Source organism: Barbus barbus, assembly GCF_936440315.1.
Source record: "Barbus barbus genome assembly, chromosome: 49".
NCBI lineage: Eukaryota > Metazoa > Chordata > Actinopteri > Cypriniformes > Cyprinidae > Barbus > Barbus barbus.
This window is the reverse complement of record NC_136727.1, coordinates 22057125-22074602: the sequence shown is the minus strand read 5'-3', so window position 1 is coordinate 22074602 and position 17478 is coordinate 22057125. Positions and strand designations below refer to the sequence as shown.

Below are 17478 nucleotides of genomic sequence, written 5' to 3'. Positions count from 1 at the left end.
ACATTCACACTTAACCTGGTGATACCACAGCTATTGGCTTTCTTGAACACAGCATTTCAGAGATAAAAATAAAATGGATGTCTCAAAACTTCCTTTGTCTTAATAAGACAGAGGTAATGCTTATTGGCAAACCACATCAAATTAGTAAAACTGGTATGATAGCTTTAACTATGGAAGGTAAGGTTTTAGATTTTCAAAATAAATAAAAAAATATTGGGGTGATATTTGAGACTAATCTAACCTTCGATCCTCATGTGCAGAATACAGTTCAAAATTATCTTTTTCATCTCAGAAACATCGCAAGACTCTGCCCCATGTTATCCCTTTCGGTTGCTGAAGAATTGATAAACACTTTTATTTTTTCCTGTGTCGATTACTGTAATGCTTTGCTTGCTGGGGTTTCTAAAACCACCTCAAGTAAGCTGCAGTCAGTTCAAAATTCAGCTGCTAGAATACCGACAAGGTCCAAGACAAGCGAGCATATCTCTCCAGTTTTAGAGTCATTGCATTGACTCCCTGTCAGATTTTGGATTGATTTTAAAATTCTCAATCTAACCTATAAGGCTTTGCATGGTTTGGAACCACATTATTTGTCTCAAATCGTGATCTCCGTTCTTCTGATTCTGGTCTTTTACTCGTTTATGATCTATGGGTGATCAGGCCTTTTCTTCTTGTGCACCAAAACTCTGGAAAATATGTTTAGGGTTCAGATCGCGCTGGTGTTTATCGGTTTTTGCAAATGAATTCTTCATACGCATATATACAAAACCTCATTTTATATATATATATATATATATATATATATATATATATATATATATATATATATATATATAATGAGGTTTTGTTATGTCACACCTTTATTTTCCAATCATTTCAGAAAGAGCAATGCTGATCTGGTAACAAATGAATGGATGTCTGATGGTTTAAATTGATGTTTTTAATAGATTTAATGAATTTAATTACTTGTGTGTGTGTAATAGAAGAAGGATAATGATATTTAATTGTTTCTAACTGAAATAATACACAGAACAAGCACAATCAAATAAAAACATTCCACCTCTATCATATTTAATAATATTGTTTGTGTATTATATTCAATAGATTACTCTTTCATGAACACATCTACAGTTGGTTTGTGGTTTAATTTATATTTATATTTTTTGTTCGTGCTGAATTTTTACTGCATTTCCAGTGTTTTGATCATCAGACATCGCCAGTGATTCCTGGATAACTGGATAATTTTTGGTTCAATTGATGCAGAGTTTGGAAAAGCTGTGTTTCTCCATCACAGTGGTAGTTGATGAGTTGATCTTAACGAGATTTAATTAGTGTGGGCAGGTGTTTGACATCAGTGAGAGAACTTATAAAAGCTCCATTTGTTTCTGACTGGAAAAGAAAGGAGTCTGAGAGTTTGGTGAGGAATGAGTGTGAAATATTGAGTCAATGTTTGTTTGAAGAAAGAGAAGATGAATGAAAGATAAGAGTCAGAAAAAATATCCTTCTTTTGATTTTCCATCAGAAGAGACTCCAGCGTGACAGAGATCAACACTGATCCGGATCATTGAGCAGCTCTCCTCGCATATCAGCATTTCACAATCATTACTGATCAATCAGGCATTCAATGAAAAATTCACTATGCTCTTGAAACCATATCAAGTAAAGCAGGTCTGTTGTAGTTTTAAAGCACCAAATGACAGAAATAAAGAATATGATGGTTCAATCCAGAGATCCGCATGCATTGTGATTGCATAAGTGAGCAGATCTGACTAATAAACTGGGTTTGTGTTCCATGATGAAAGACACAGAGACACTAAACTGACTCTCTGCATGTGCTGAAATGTTCCTGAAGTGAGTTAATGTCAGCAATTCCACTGAGTGAGAAAATCAACTGTTTCACACCCGGAGCATTGGGCAGCCATTTATGTCGCGGTGCCCGGGAAGCAGTTGGGGGTTCGGTGCCTTGCTAAAGGGCACCTCAGTCGTGGTATTGAGGGTGGAGAGAGCGCTGTACATTCACACCCCCCACCTACAATCCCTGCCAGCCCGAGACTCGAGCTCGCAACCTTGGATTACGAGTCTGACTCTCTAACCATTAGGCCACGACTTCCCACCTGTTAGTGAAACTATTAGTCTCAGTTTGTGTTATGTGTCACCAGGAAACATTAGAAATCAAGACTATTGAATATTTAACTCATGTTTGATTGCTGTAGAAATGACTGCACTGTAATGATAGCAGACTTATGATGGTTAAATGAAAGACACTGACAAAATTCTCACAGAAAGCGATGGAATAATTTTCACTGCACTTATCAATGGGACCTAGAAACACACTACTAGTGATGGGAAGTTCGGATCATTTTACCGACTCGGACCTTTGAGTCTCGTTCAGCAAAATTAACAAATCTTTTTTTTCGAGTCATTTCGTTCATTTTAGCAAAATATAATTCAAATGTTACGTGTTACTTTCCAAACACATCTACTACTTATGCAAACGTTTATCACACTACAAACAATACAAAACTATGCTATAAGAAACAGAAAATATTACTTAATTGTTTACCTGGATCTTTAGTCTATGATTTGCGCACCACCCCTTATCTGACAAGTGTTCGGGTTTGAGTCTTTCGTTCATCACGTGACAGCCCCATACGCTTAACCAATGCAGCCTGAGCCGGAAAGAGAATTGATTAGTTCATCTCTCGAGTCTCGGGTTTGAGTCGTTCGTTCATCACGTGACAGCCCCATACGCTTAACCAATGCAGCCTGAGCCGGAAAGAGAATTGATTAGTTCATCTCTCGAGTCTCGGGTTTGAGTCGTTCGTTCATCACGTGACAGCCCCATACGCTTAACCAATGCAGCCTGAGCCGGAAAGAGAATTGATTAGTTCATCTCTCGAGTCTCGGGTTTGAGTCGTTCGTTCATCACGTGACAGCCCCATACGCTTAACCAATGCAGCCTGAGCCGGAAAGAGAATTGATTAGTTCTTCGATCGAGTCTCGGGTTTGAGTCGTTCTTTCTTTTGTCACGTGACCACTTGCCGGATCAGTACATATCAAATAGGCTACTATAAAGTAAAACTGTATTTTTTGTATGTTGGATCATATTTAAGAATTATCATAAAATTATCAAAATATGTGTAATAAGCATTTTCCTAGAAATAAAAATGGTCTGTTTATTTTTTTTAATGCAAACACGCCTTAAAGCATGTTCTAAAATATAGCCACAGTGTTATTTTAAAGCTTATTTATTTAAAAAAGTCCTAGCTTGTTGTGCATATATATATATATATATATATATATATATATATATATATATATATATATATATATATATATATATATATATATAAAATTCTTTTTATTTTTTTAATTGTTTAAATTCATTCAGGATTAGTTATTCTCTTTGCTAGAAAGCGTTATTTAAAGCTTATTTATTTTATTTATTATTAAAAAAAGCCTAGCTTATGCAGTATTTTGTTTTAGTTTTTTAAGGCTCTGTGGCTTTAGTATTTTAATTTTCTCGTATTTTTTATTTAAATAGTTTAAATTCATTTTGGAATAGTTATCTTCTTTGCTATAGTTTTTTTCTGGCACAAAAATAAACAATAAAAAACAATTCAGGAGTGTGTACAGAGTGTTAATGTCTAAAGTGTCATATGTTACAAAAGTATAGTAAGTAACACTATAGTCCAATCTAAAGGGTTAACGCAAAAGACATAAATACAAGGTATTGTATTTTATGAAGATTAGACTAAAAAAATAAAAACAAAGCATAACAAGTCAAGTCAGCTTTGTCAATTCTTCCACACGTACGGAGAACTGATATTGCGTTACTCTCAGACCCTTGGTGCATACAGTTAACATTTAAGACACTGACAGTAGACGTTCAAATACAGATAATACAGTTTAATATGTACATATTAAACTGTATGTACATACAACTATACACATATACAAATGAGGACATTTGTAGAAAAATAAAAAAAGAGATAAAGTGGCATAAGGCACATGGCAGAATAGATAGAGTGCAAACCGGTTAAATAAAACAAAACTGTGCAGATATGTGTGTAGTGCAAAAAGAGGTTAACCAACTCGTTATTATCTTTTTTTTACCACATGGTGTTATGGAAAAGAACCATGTGCCAGAAATTAAAAGCAATAATTTGAGACCAGAAAAGCATCACATAACTGTAAGAGTAAATAATAATACTAATAATTATAATGACTATGCACCCGTTTGTAAGGAAGGTTGTAAATTAACTAATTTCTCTGTCCAAAACTGTCACGTCACGTGACAAAAGAACGAACGACTCAAACCCGAGACTCGATATAGACGAACTAATCAATTCTCTTTCCGCTCACGCTGCATTGGTTAAGCGTATGGGGCTGTCATGTGATGAACGAACGACTCAAACCCGAGAATGCTGTGCAATGCGCATGCGCGACTGAACGAATCACTCCCCGAGACGACTCGTTCTTCCTGAGTCACATTAAAGATTCGTTCAAAATGATCGAATCGTTCAAGAACGACCCATCACTACACACTACAGACAACATGCTAATGCTAACAATCCAGACTGATCAATGCTATCAAGAGCCTCAACAGTTAGAGGATCAAGATTCACTTTACTGATGATCAACAGTTTACAGAAACAGCAGCTGTCCAGAGGAACTTCAGCTGATAGCAGACAGAAAAAACAAACGCTAGATGTGTTTCCTCAGATTGCGCGCTGGTCCAGATTGTCCTTTATTAACTAACGCCCATCCTCTGACGCACAAGAGTTTGCTGACTGGGTTTTGGCTGGGGTTTTGATGTGCTCCCTGTATGAATTGTAGGATCAGATGGCCCAATAAATGTGCGATTCCCTGATCAATTCCCAATTCGGAACCGTAACTATGAACCAGGTAAATAAGAAATTCATTTTTGAAAAGACTGGAGCTGCAAAGTTAAAAAAACAAACAAAATGAAAACCCTGAGAGTCCTGAAAGACACACGGCAGCTAAACTATTCCTCAAACATGGGATCATGCATTACCTGCTGCTCTGTTTACTGATCTGCCCAGAGTGGATAAGGAACTGAGACCAGCGGCCTGTACCATGATGGTGGCTGAACAAACTCAAGGTTACAGGATTAGTTTTGAGTCGACAAAACCAAAGCAGTCCAATCCGGCTTTGTTGGTACCATGAAGCTGATCATCAACTTTCTCTGTCAACTCAGGCTTTGATCCTTAAGCTATGATTAATCCACACGCGCGTGCACATAAAAGAGTGACGTCGACACTGAACAACCAATCGCGTTCGAGAGCTATATACTTTTCAGCGGAGGAGCAAGAGATAATTCTTCAGAAATATGAAGAATATAGAAGTATTTTTCAAGCACACAGTAACACTGTATCTGCTGCCAAAGCAAGAGAACAATCTTGGAGGAAGATTGCTGATTGCGTTAATGCGTAGGTTAAACAATTAATGTACATTTATGTAGGCTAATCATATTAAAAATATATTAAATGCTAAAATGAAAATGTATTCGTGTTGAGATATATTGTATATGTGTATTGTATATGTGTGTAGATGTATGTAAAATGTGAATGTATAGGCTATTACATCCTAAGAAAGATTGATATTCATTGATTTTTAGATGCAACCCCAACTCCAAACGTTCTTGGCAGCAGATCAAGACAAAATATAAAAATATAATTCAAAGTGGTGAGTATTTACCATAACCTTTTATTATTTTTTTGAACATTTAATCACAAACACTTGTTTGCAGCAAACAGAAAAAAATGTGAAATGAGGAAAACTGGGGGAGGGCCACCTCCTCAAGATTACACTGGCGGAGGAGTTGGCTCTGAGCAACAATAAGGGGCGGCCGATTATGGATGGGATTGCATGTGCTGTACAGTCTGACCCTGGTGCTGGCTCCTCTAAGCAAGTGACACTGGGTATGTGTGTACAATGCATTACTAATGTTTTAAAAAAAGTTAAATATGGCTGACTCTGTTCTGCAGTAGAGGGAAATACAGTGTCCCTGTTGAAGCCAGCACACATGCACACAGTCTCCCACACAGAGGTCAGTATGCAGCAGACAGAACACCAAACATAACCTTATTTATAACAGTTATGCTTTACATTGGCCTTTTATTTATTAGGGTGAACCAAACGATGAAGACACTCTGTCTGTGTGTTCTGAGACCGTTGCTGAGGTGAATGCACTGAGCTTTTTATTATGGCACACATTTGAATGTCATAATTAAGTGACTGGCCCTTACACATCTCTTTTGTAGGATTTTTCACAACCTGCCCCAGAAACTGAGGCCTCTACCTCAATGGGCTACAGAAGGAATGTGAACAAGGTAATGCTTTAAACCCTTGACATAATTTACAGTCAGTCCTGTGTTTGTAGAAAGTCATGCCACTTTTTGTGATTTGATCAACCTCCAGAAAACGTGTAATGATTGTTTGTGGTGGAATTGTTTCAGGTGGAAACAGACTCAGTCAGGGCCCTGTACAAAAGGAGCCTCGAACTAGACTGCACACTGAAGGAGCTGGACTGTGAGCTGAGGAGGCTCCAAATTAAAAACATTAAATTGGAGATCAAACAGCTGGAAAAAACAGATCTCAGTATGTGAACTTTTTTTAACCAAGTAACCCTTTAGTATGAACACTATGAATGTTTATTAATGTAATTTTTCTTGCTCTTTCTTTCCCCCTAGCCACATGATGACCAATAAAACAGTTTGAGACATATCTGCAGTGTCAGTGTGCTTTTATTAAGTAAAATATTGTGTTGTGATTGCATCTCTGACAGCTGTGCCAGCTGGGTGGTCAAGTGTGATGGGGTCAATTTCATCAGGGAGAAGCTGGTTTTGTGGTGGTAATCGCTCCTTTCTGATAGTGGCTATATTATGCAGAATGGCACATGCAGCGACTATCTGTGATGCCCGCTCTGGTGACACTCTTAAGCGCCTAAGGCAGTTGAAACGTGCCTTTAGGATGCCAAAGGTCATCTCGATCTTGACCCTGGTTTTACTGAGGGCCACATCGAAGCGGTTTTGTGGCCCTGTCTGAGGGTCAGGATAGGGGGTTAGCAAAAATCTCTGGCATGCATAACCTCGATCTCCTACCAACAGGCCATCAAAAAGCCCTGTCATAGAACAGAAAAGGGGAAAATTGTGTAAGTTTTGCTATTAAAATTAAAACTTTAAAATGTACTGTACCAAATTGAACTTGCCTTCCTCAAAGCGCTGACACAAAATAGACTCATGGAAAATTCGCGAGTCATGCACTGAGCCAGGCCATTTGGCATCCAAACTTGTGATCATGCATTCATGATCACAAGTCATCTGCAGATGAAATGTACAGTAAATAATTGTCCTGTTAGTTACTATTTATTTAAAGATTGATCTCAATGCAAATAAAAATCACTTCACATAGGCTATATAGTAGCCCTACCTGAACATTAAGGCTGTGAAAGGACTTTCTGTTCACATAATCTGCCTCATGTTCTCCAAAAGCTGTGGAGATTGCAACATGTGTGCAGTCTATTGCTCCTATGACTCTAGGGAATCCTATCATAGGAATTAAAAATATATATTTAAAATCATTCTTAACAGGTAGCTACTGCAGATTACTGTATAATAGATTTCTAAGTGTGAAATATGCTTTTTTGAAGAAGAAAAAAAATGAGTGTGAAATGTTAAATTTGTTCATGTGATGTCACCCTATCAAGATATCTTACCGGCAATTTTATAAAAGCCCTCTTTTATGGACATGGTCGATAAATGTCCAGGGAACACAATGAAGCTATTTATGTACCCCTGAAGAGCGAGGACCACCTTTCGAATGGTTCGACAGACTGTGTTTTTCCCTAGATTGTCTGCATCCCCGACCGCATACAAGTATGTACCACTTGCAAAAAACCGCAACGCAATACATACCATTTGCGGTACAGTAAGGGCATGGCTTCGACGAGTCACATTTGTTATGTGCGGCTCAAGAAGTATCACAAAGATAAGACATTCCTTCCGTATCTTTCATACAAGTAAGCATCAGGAAAGTCAAATGGATTTTGTCTGTCCCTAAAAACTCTTTCTCTACGAAGTGCTCGTCTAACAATTTGCGCGGAGATGTCCACAGGATTTGGAAGAAAAGGTGAAGCCATTGCAACAGAGAACAGACGCTGGGAATTAGTTACGTCACCTATATGTTTCTTTGCTCACAGCTGATTGGTCAAACTTCAGTCTGAGATCTCGAATCCAGAACATAACCTGCCCCGGAGCAGGTTAGCCGTGCAGCGTAAGATACCATGGCAACGAACACCGATTAAAGCCGAGCTACTTTCATAGTACCTACAACCCAGGGTTGGCGGAAACTAAGCTGAAACATAGCTGGCTAGCCACCTAATCTGGCTTCATGGTACAGGCCCCAGAGAAAGAAACCAAACAGACTAAATAAAGATGTGTTAGGATTCCTATTAACCCTCTGGGGTCTGAGGGTGTTTTGGGGGGCTGGAGAAGTTTTGACATGCCCTGACATTTGTGCTTTTTTCAGTTGCTTATAAACACATAAATGGCTGAAGTCTGATAACATTTGTATTCAGTACAAACTGGGCTACAATAATATGTGAATAATATGGGTAGTGAAAAATTTTACATACAGAACATTTGTTCGCAAGACTTTTGAGAACTGGATGTGGTAGATTTTTTTTTCATTTTATTTTATTTTTTTGGAATGTTCACTCCTTCACAGAAAACAATATATTGATTTAACATTTGTAAAACATGTTTTGTGATAGAATGCTCTTATGTGAGGGAGTGACAATGGCCATGAATATTTAGTGATTCACACCTGAGACAATTGGCCTCCCATAATGGGCCATCAATATGAATCTGATTTGAGCCAAGGCAGGTGAGGAGAGTAAAATATTGTTGTATCTGTATTATTTGTATTTTATTTAACACAGCATAATATAAATATTCACAGTGAAGGTCAAGGACACATGATTGAACATACTGATCTGAACACTGAGAATTGAACAGTAACACCTTTGTGCCAAACATTCAAAGACTCTAATATCATAGTGTTAATACACATTCTACTTTTTATATCTTGTGATTTTGTTATAAACATTAAACAAACATTCAGACAATGAAATGACACCCATTTTCAAAATGTTTCACCTGATTTCATTCATGTAGTCAGGAACTTTAGTTTTGGAAAAGTCTAACTAGTAAAATGTGTACAAGTTGTCACAAGAACACAATAACTACAGATACAAGTAATCTTGGGCTACTCATCAGAATGATATTCTCCACTGCTGCATGACTCATGGTGTTGTGGGGTAAATTCTGGGTTATTTCTCTCAGCGCGTAGTCTTCCAGAAACAAAGTAGCCGGGATAAACTCTTCACGTTTGTTTATGGAGGATGATGATGTGGGCGTTTACATGCATGCGTGTCTCATGTGGATGTTTAGAATTTGAAAGCGTGATCGGCGTGTGGGCGTGACCGCATTAGAGATAATGAGTTGAGATGGGAAAACTGGACATCGCATTGGTTTCATACGGATTACTTTAACAGAGGATATTTGTTTTGGATGTGAATTCATTTTAAAAGTAGACATTTCAAGCTTCCTATGCATATATTCCTCCTTGTCTTTTTAAGGCAAGTATTCACTGAGATTCAGGTTGTTTTATTTGTGACTGAGCAAGACTGCGGAGAATGCACCTTGTTCATTTTCTTTTATTTAAAAATATGGCTATATACTTATTATGGCTATACACAAAATTAGACACTTTGCAGTTTCAAGCAATACCTTATTCTTATCTGTATGAGAAGATTATGGAGTATTTTTAGTTATTTTTGTGGTCAAGAAAATACGAGACAGACCGCATCGGTGCTGGCTTTGACCCCAGGGGAATAATATTACAGACCCATACCAGCCAATAGCAGGCCAATTTCAAAGCAACACATACATGTTTGAGGTAAGGTTCTTTAATATGTTACAAAGTGCATGAGATGATTTAATGGAAATTATGCTGCTGTTATTTAAGGTTTTGATCTCAGATTTGTGTATACTAAAACTAATTAGGAGTTCAAACACCGTGTTGAAACCCAATTTTTGTGGGGATTTTTATTAGAGGTTCAAGCACGTATTGCTGAAACCCTATTGTAATTGTTAGACTGGTTACGAATGAGAGATTTCAATGTCTTTAAAATAAATGCATAAAATCATAATTTAAAAGTCCCTTCCCTGAACTCAATGCATGCATTTATAATTATCATATTAGTAGCTTTTTTTTAATTTTGCATATGTTACACCTAAAAGATTCAGATCATCAAACAAATTTTAATTGCACAGATAATGCAAGTAAATACAAGATGCAGTTTTTACATTGATTTCATTTATTAAGGGAAAAAACTGCCCAAACCTACCTGGCCCTATGTGAAAAATATTTAATATTTCTGATAGTAGCGTTAATCTTAATTTTCTGTCTTTGCACCTCCTCTTCCCTTTCTGTCTGTGCATGGGAGAGGTGGGTTTCTAATGAGCTCTGATGAATCTAATTTTATTGATTCATATCTTTTGATGAATCTTTAAAATCACTTTAATACTTAGGTTCTGTTTAAATTTATAGCTTTTAATGTATGTTTATTGTCATGTTTTCATTATAATTGAGGTTGTGATTTTAATTGTCTCATCGATGCACTTAAAGCACGTGCTAATTGCATTGCATTTTACTTTCATTTAACAGACTCTGCATTGCAAAAGAACAAATCTACCATGCTACTGAGTATCTCGCAAAATGTATTTATATTTTGCAATTCCTTTTTGTTTTTTTAACCTGTAGCGATCTCTTTTATAGCTCTGTAATGTATAAAGTGCTATAGAAATAAATAACTTGAAGAAAAATGTTAAAATCGGTTTATACTGATCTGCACCACAGACATCATTCCAGTGGTGTTCTTACTGTTTCACGAGTTCACACTTGCATATATTTAGCACGAGTTACGTAATGCATATTTGGCGAGTATGGTAATACGTAGTTGGCGTGCTGTCCTGGGGAAGGGCTCTGAGCTCGGGAATGGCCCGAACCCAGAGTATCCCCCCGTGGTATGGTGAGAACTTAGTGATATTGGTGGAGAAGGGGTGGTGTAGGGATGCTGATAGACCGTCAAATGAGTGGAGGTATGTCAGCTGTATTTGTTTTTTTTACCGTGAGTTGATTGACTTGATTACGTACCACTTGTGTTTAATTAGGCTAAGTATCTGACGTGCTCCTCCCGAACTTTGTTAATAAAACATAATTTAAATAGTCTTTTTAAATTTTGGGTTTATTTTATTGGTTAAGATGCATCGTGATTTTTTTTGGTCAGAAGTCATGGCAGCCATCTTAGACCCTGTCCCAAATGGCACCCTAAACCCTCGCAGTCTTTCTCTGAGTCCGCACTTTCATGACGTAATGCTGCTTTGACTGTCAGGTAGAAGTCTGCTGCGATGCATGTGTAACGGGATTAGGTGATTGACAGCAGCGTTAGCCTATCAGCAAGTAGTATCTTCCATTTAAAGCCTGAGTGGCTGTTACCTGGGATGCGTCACGTCCGATTTCCCCGTTTGTTTTGCTCGTGTTGACTGAGGTTGTAGGTAAGCGTGCTATGTTTGAATGGTTGATAATTTTGGGAGTTGTTGGTATGCATAACCTGAAAGCGTTGTATGTTAATCATAGTGCAGCTTTGGTGCTGGTGCCTTTTCGTACTGTACTAGTGGGTTTGATGACTGTTCGCCTCTCAGGTATGTTTATGGTTAAGAACTCGTTCTATTCACCTTATTTTGCAACGCGGAAGTAAATACGATGACGTACTTCCTTAAAATGTGTTAGACTTCCGTTTCGCTACCTTGTAGGTAAGGAGCGATGTGGGGAGAACACACAGGCTGTATCCGAAATCGCCCCCTATACCCTCAAATAGTGCACTATTTGAGGGGACAGCCATTTTAAGTGGTGTTCGAAACCATAGTGGATGTTCTCGAGTGCACTCATTCAATCCCACAATGCACCGCAAAAACGAGTGTACAAGCGATGTACACTCAACGGCTAGAGAATCCCCAGAGAGTCGTGCGCCGAGTGAATTCCCGCGTCTCACCAGAAGATGGCGCCCACAGCTGAATCATCCATCCATTAATTTTAGAAGCGCTCGTCCACGGCGTAATACAACACAGGTACAAATTAATTGTAAATTGACTACTAGGGTTTATACATAATTTCCGTGACTGAGTTCTAGATAAATCCTTCAATCTTACTATTGGAGCTGCCCGTATCAAATTATTATATAACAGGAAGCAAACTATGCAAAAGGGGCAGTCCTTCCGGTGCACTTAGTGTCCGAATTCACTCACTCGTTTTCATTCACTCATTCAAGTGAACTATATGAGTGGACTAATGTAGGGAATAGTGAATGAGGGTATAGGGGGCGATTTCGGATACAGCCACAGAGAACACTGTTAAACGCCATGATGGTAAATATTTACCACACCCGCGGTGTATAACACAGTGGGAGGATGAAATGAAAAAGTGGCCTGCCATAACTTATGAGGACATTTTAAATTTTGTTGTGTTGTCGCTCGGAGTAGACGGGTCTTCGATGCGGAATTATAAAAGCACGGACGCATATCAGTAGCTACGTTACCTGCACAGCGGAAAAGTCGGTCGAGTGCTGGTACATGAAATAGACAGCGATTTCGTGTTTTTAAAAGCAGACGTGAATGCAAGTCAAAGTGGCGCAAATGTGCATTCAGAATGTTAGCTTCATTCACCATTCATTTCATGGACAAAATATGCAGTGAAATATGCAATGAAAGTGAATGGTGACTGTGGCTAACATATGTCTCCTTTTTTGTTCCACTGAGGAAAGTATTCAAAGTATTGGAATGATGTGAGTAAATGATGACATGTTTTATCTCTTTCATCTGTGAAAGCACTTGTTGATAGTTTTAAATTAGTAATGAATTTTTTTGGTCCTTATCCGTAAACTGATTACTGTGCTGTGCAGTATTAGGTCGGATTAATAGCATCCAAAATAAGTTATAAAATAACTTAAATATGTGTTTCCTTTTGTTCCATGAGTTTTGAAAAAGTGACGAATTGGTGTTTATTTACCTAGCACTGCTAAACTGTATTATTTTCAGTGTATGTTGGGGGGGAATCAAAATAAATTGCATCTTGACATTATGATTTGTGTTTGTGTGTGTGCATATACAGGGAGAAAAAAGTAATATAAGGTCTTGAAATTAGCTTCTTCACCCTTCGGAGGTGCGTGCAAATCATAGGGTGCCCCACATCTACATTCAGCTCTTGTGCGTGGATTGTGATCAAAACAAATGTCTTGCAGGTATTTTTTTTACCTTTGAACCAGCTATTATGACACCCCCTAACTGCGCAAAGTACGCCAGTCTTTCTGTAGTCCATATTAAAAGTTAACTAGCCTGTAAAATCTACACAGTCGACGCAAAACTACGTAATCACAATACAACTAATATTAGCGGAAGTGCTTTACCGGAAATCTGACACATTATAGTTCGAAAATGGCGGCGTCCGCGTTTACATGAAAAATAAGGTGAATAGGCTGGTATGGTTGTGTGGGCTTAACATTTCTTCTCGCGTATTAAATAGGCATGATTCCCTGTATCCCATTGTGTTATCGGTGGGTATGACTGACCAATCTGTGTCTATAAAGCGTGCTATCTGGCGTGATATCCTGATGGTAAGTGTTTAAACGTAACTATAATTGGGAGTGGGGATTGTAGGATGATTAGTAACATCTTTTTTTGTGTTCGCTATAGGATTCTCCCTCTCGTTCTATGCCGTGATTGTTTGCTGCTCTTCGCGCTGTTAACGTGCTGCTGTCTATGCAGCCGCGCCAACGCGTTCATCACCATAAATAAAAGGGGACTGCTCGTTTGGTTCTTATCGTGGCGTTTTAGTGCCCTGCTTCATATGTTGGGTTTGTGTGGGAGGACTATTTAGCTCCTTCCGCTTTTAGGGGAGCTAAGCTTTTTTTCTTTGATTTAAACTTTTTTTTGTTTATTTCTTTTGTTTGCTATTACTTCTAATTCTGTGGAAGTATAGTTTGTTTGGTTGAATTGATTTGCTTTTTCTTTTCTTTCATCTGTATTATTGTAAAATCAATTAACTGCTCATAGCTTGGGATGCATGTGATCAACCATCTATTAGTGTAACACTATTTGTGTGTGATCATCTTGTCCAAGTGGTTTTGTGGTAATTTCAGGTGACCAACTATTTGATTCTTTTTGTTCTTTGTTCTGTTTGTTACTAACATTCATTGCTGTGAGGACTGGCTTCATTAGTGATGTCCATGTTATCATTTGTATGTTTATTTCTATAGTGTCTTATTCTTTTTTATTTGTTTATTACAGGAGCTGGGGTCCCACGGTTGGATTGCTCTTTCGCCTTGTGGTGGTGGTTCTTCTTTATCGTGTGCGGTGTACACTTGAGTGTTTGGTAGTGTGATTTAGACTGCACAGGTGTGCGTGGACGTGTGCCTTGTAAAACCGAACTCCACATTGATTCCTGCTGTTGGGAGCCTCAGCCCTGCCGGTATTTAGTTTGTTTCACATATACCCATAACTGCTACATACCAAGTTGAGTTGTATATGTTTTTGTTTTTGTTTGAAGTGGGGTTTTAGTCTCTCGTGTTGTCTTTTTAGTATCCAACATTTTAAATCATTTTTGTATTAATAAACATTTGTATCTTTGTACATTACTCACGTCTCTCTTGTCTACTTCTATGAGGGAACCAAACCTGTGTTTTGCTTCATGTTTGAGTATTTTCCCTGGGGTTAGCTCCTAGGGTGGCGTAGTCGGATTTTCTTATTAGTAAACAACTTGGGCTTGTGCCTCAAACTGCACCGCCCCGCCACACATGCCCTGGTGCAGGCTCGGCAGAAGTGCAGATCAAGGGCACATAGCGGCTAAAATGACGAATGGGACACACTACGGTCTTGTGGACTTAACAGACATGCGGCGGCCATCAATCCAAGTTATTGGTTATCAATAATATCATTATGATGTCATTTTGGAGAGAGTCTCTAGCTACCTGATGTTATCCTAAACAGTTACAATGGTGTTCAGTTGTCAACACTTTAATGTAGAGTTACGTGTCCTGGTATTACCAGGCTCGGCATATACAATTGTGTTGTTAAATAACATGAAACTGTATATTAATGGAATCATCTATCATTATTGTTATGCTATCGTTATTTACCGTGTTGCATTTTTATTTTTTCTTGATTTTTCTGACAAGAATGAGGCAGAAGAGGTTTCTGTAAGGGTCTCAAGAGTCTCTACCTGTAGAAACCACAACATTAAATACCGGAAGTTTATGAGCTCGCTTATTTTTATGCGGAAGTACTAAAGGCTGTGTGCATATGGTCAATTGGGTACCAGGCAACGGAAAAGGTCTTCTCGCTGACAATGGCTCGCTGTCTTAATCCTAGTCCGGGAGAATCGTTGTCCAATGTCAAACTTTTTAACTGGAACATAAATCCTGACCTGGAGAACAGGGGCCCGTTTCAGAAAGGTTGTGAAAACTGAATGTTAACCCTGAAATGGGGGAAACTCTGGGTTTTCCATTTCAAAATGGGAGGTTTGTCAAACCCGAGAAAGCAGGGTAAGTCGAACCAGTTTCTGAAATATTGAGGTAACTTTTTTTTTTTTTTTTTTTTTTTTTTTTTTTATACTCATTCAGTTTCCGTGGTAACTTACTCTGTGAACCTAACCTGGGGGGTGTTTCCCAAAAACAACTATGGTTGAAAGTTCCGTTGTTACCAATAGAGTTCAATGGAACTAACGACCATAGTTAGCCAATGACGCTTTTGGGAAACACACCCCTGGTCGGGAGCAGGTTTTCTTCGGTAAACCCGGAGTTTCTTTCAGTCTCCTCTCCATTTTTATAGTGTTAGCGACGCGTCCGTCCGTACAAATCAATAAAACATCTGGACTGCCACTAACATAAGCTAACAAAGAGAAGAATGAGGGGGACAAGCAACCACAATTAAGTTAAGCTAAACATAAAATCATAATTTAATTAATCATAGTCTGTGTAAAAGGAATGAATGTGCAAATTACTTCAATTAACAAAACTAAAGCAAAAAAGGGGAAAAAAAGAGTGACGCAGCGGAGTTTGGTTCATTTTTGTGTGGCGTGTCGCTCTACAAACAATTTCACGGAAAGGAAACAGATGACAAAAAGTGGATCCTAAAATAAAAGTAAACATTGTTTCCACTGTTTGATCAGCATTGCTGCAACGTTTGCATGTTTATTATCAGAATAAAATAGTCAAACATCTGTGCTGTTGTGAAAAGGATGATTTTATTTATTTTGTAGAAAGCGCATTCTCTACAAAGCCTGGTTTACATGATACTTTAGCATTCAAATACATAGCTAATGTGGAAACATTTAATTGGATTTGTGAGTGAGAACAATGCCATTTGCCTACCTGCAATTTTCTACTGAGCTTGAAGACTCTGCTAAGCATGCTCGGGTGTGTTTGATTAGGGTTAGAGCTAAACTCTGCAGGAGTGGGCCAGATTTGAGGATGCCTGCTCTACAGTCATCCCAGTAGCTAAAAGTAATCATCCAGTAGAACTATATGATTTTAGGCCAGTTGCACTGACCTCTTTTGTAATGAGTTTTGAGAGATTGTTGAAAAAAGAGCTCCTTACAATGGTAGAGGATTCTCTCGATCCTCTTCAATTTGCTTATAGGGCAGGGCGTGGGGTAGAGGATGCTACGTTCACCTTGTTGAATTTGGTACTTAAGCATTTAGAGGGAACTGAGACTCATGCTACAATTTTACTCGTTGATTTCTCATCAGCTTTTAATACGATTCAACCTCACATTTTAGTAGTGAAACTTTTGAGTTTTGGTGGTGTTTTTTTTTTTTTTTTGTCTTACTGATTGGATCCTTGACTTTTTAACTGATCGAATTCAGAGAGTAAGGGTAAATGGGTGTTTGTCAGAGGTACTGTCTTCATCCACAGGGATGTGTGCTTTCTCCACTTCTGTATATTTTATACACTGACGATTGCAGGAGTAGGTATGAGAATAGATTTATTGTAAAATATGCAGATGATTCGGCTATTGTCAGCCTACATGCTGATGAAAATGACCATGGCCTCGTGGGAGATGATTTTATTCAGGGTATGAACTACGGGGAGCTTGGAGGAGCTTGGCTCACCTTAATAAGACATGGGCTCCCCTGAAAACGTGATTTGTGAAATTTTGGGGGGTCTCAAAAAATATTGACTTATTTTGTTTTGTGGAATGTGATCATTGTGGATTATTATGTGTAAAATTGCAAAAATATAATTCATTCACACGGCGATTTAAACCTAATTCACTTCAATAAAGATAACTACATTTTATTCTTGTGCAAATTCATTCCACTCATGTTTAGTGCAT

At 38.1% G+C, this 17478-nt stretch overlaps 1 protein-coding gene across 1 annotated transcript; it reads right to left on the bottom strand.

Moving 5' to 3' along the window:
* Nucleotides 1-6773: 6773 nt before the first annotated feature.
* On the bottom strand, nt 6774-8164 carry LOC306867525 (putative nuclease HARBI1; the record flags this gene model as incomplete). The annotated part of the gene is given in 6 exon segments (XM_079413201.1): nt 6774-7147; nt 7235-7346; nt 7456-7571; nt 7742-8003; nt 8005-8028; nt 8033-8164. Coding segments are annotated over 6 exon segments (1020 nt in total).
* Between the last annotated feature and the right edge of the window lie 9314 nt (nt 8165-17478).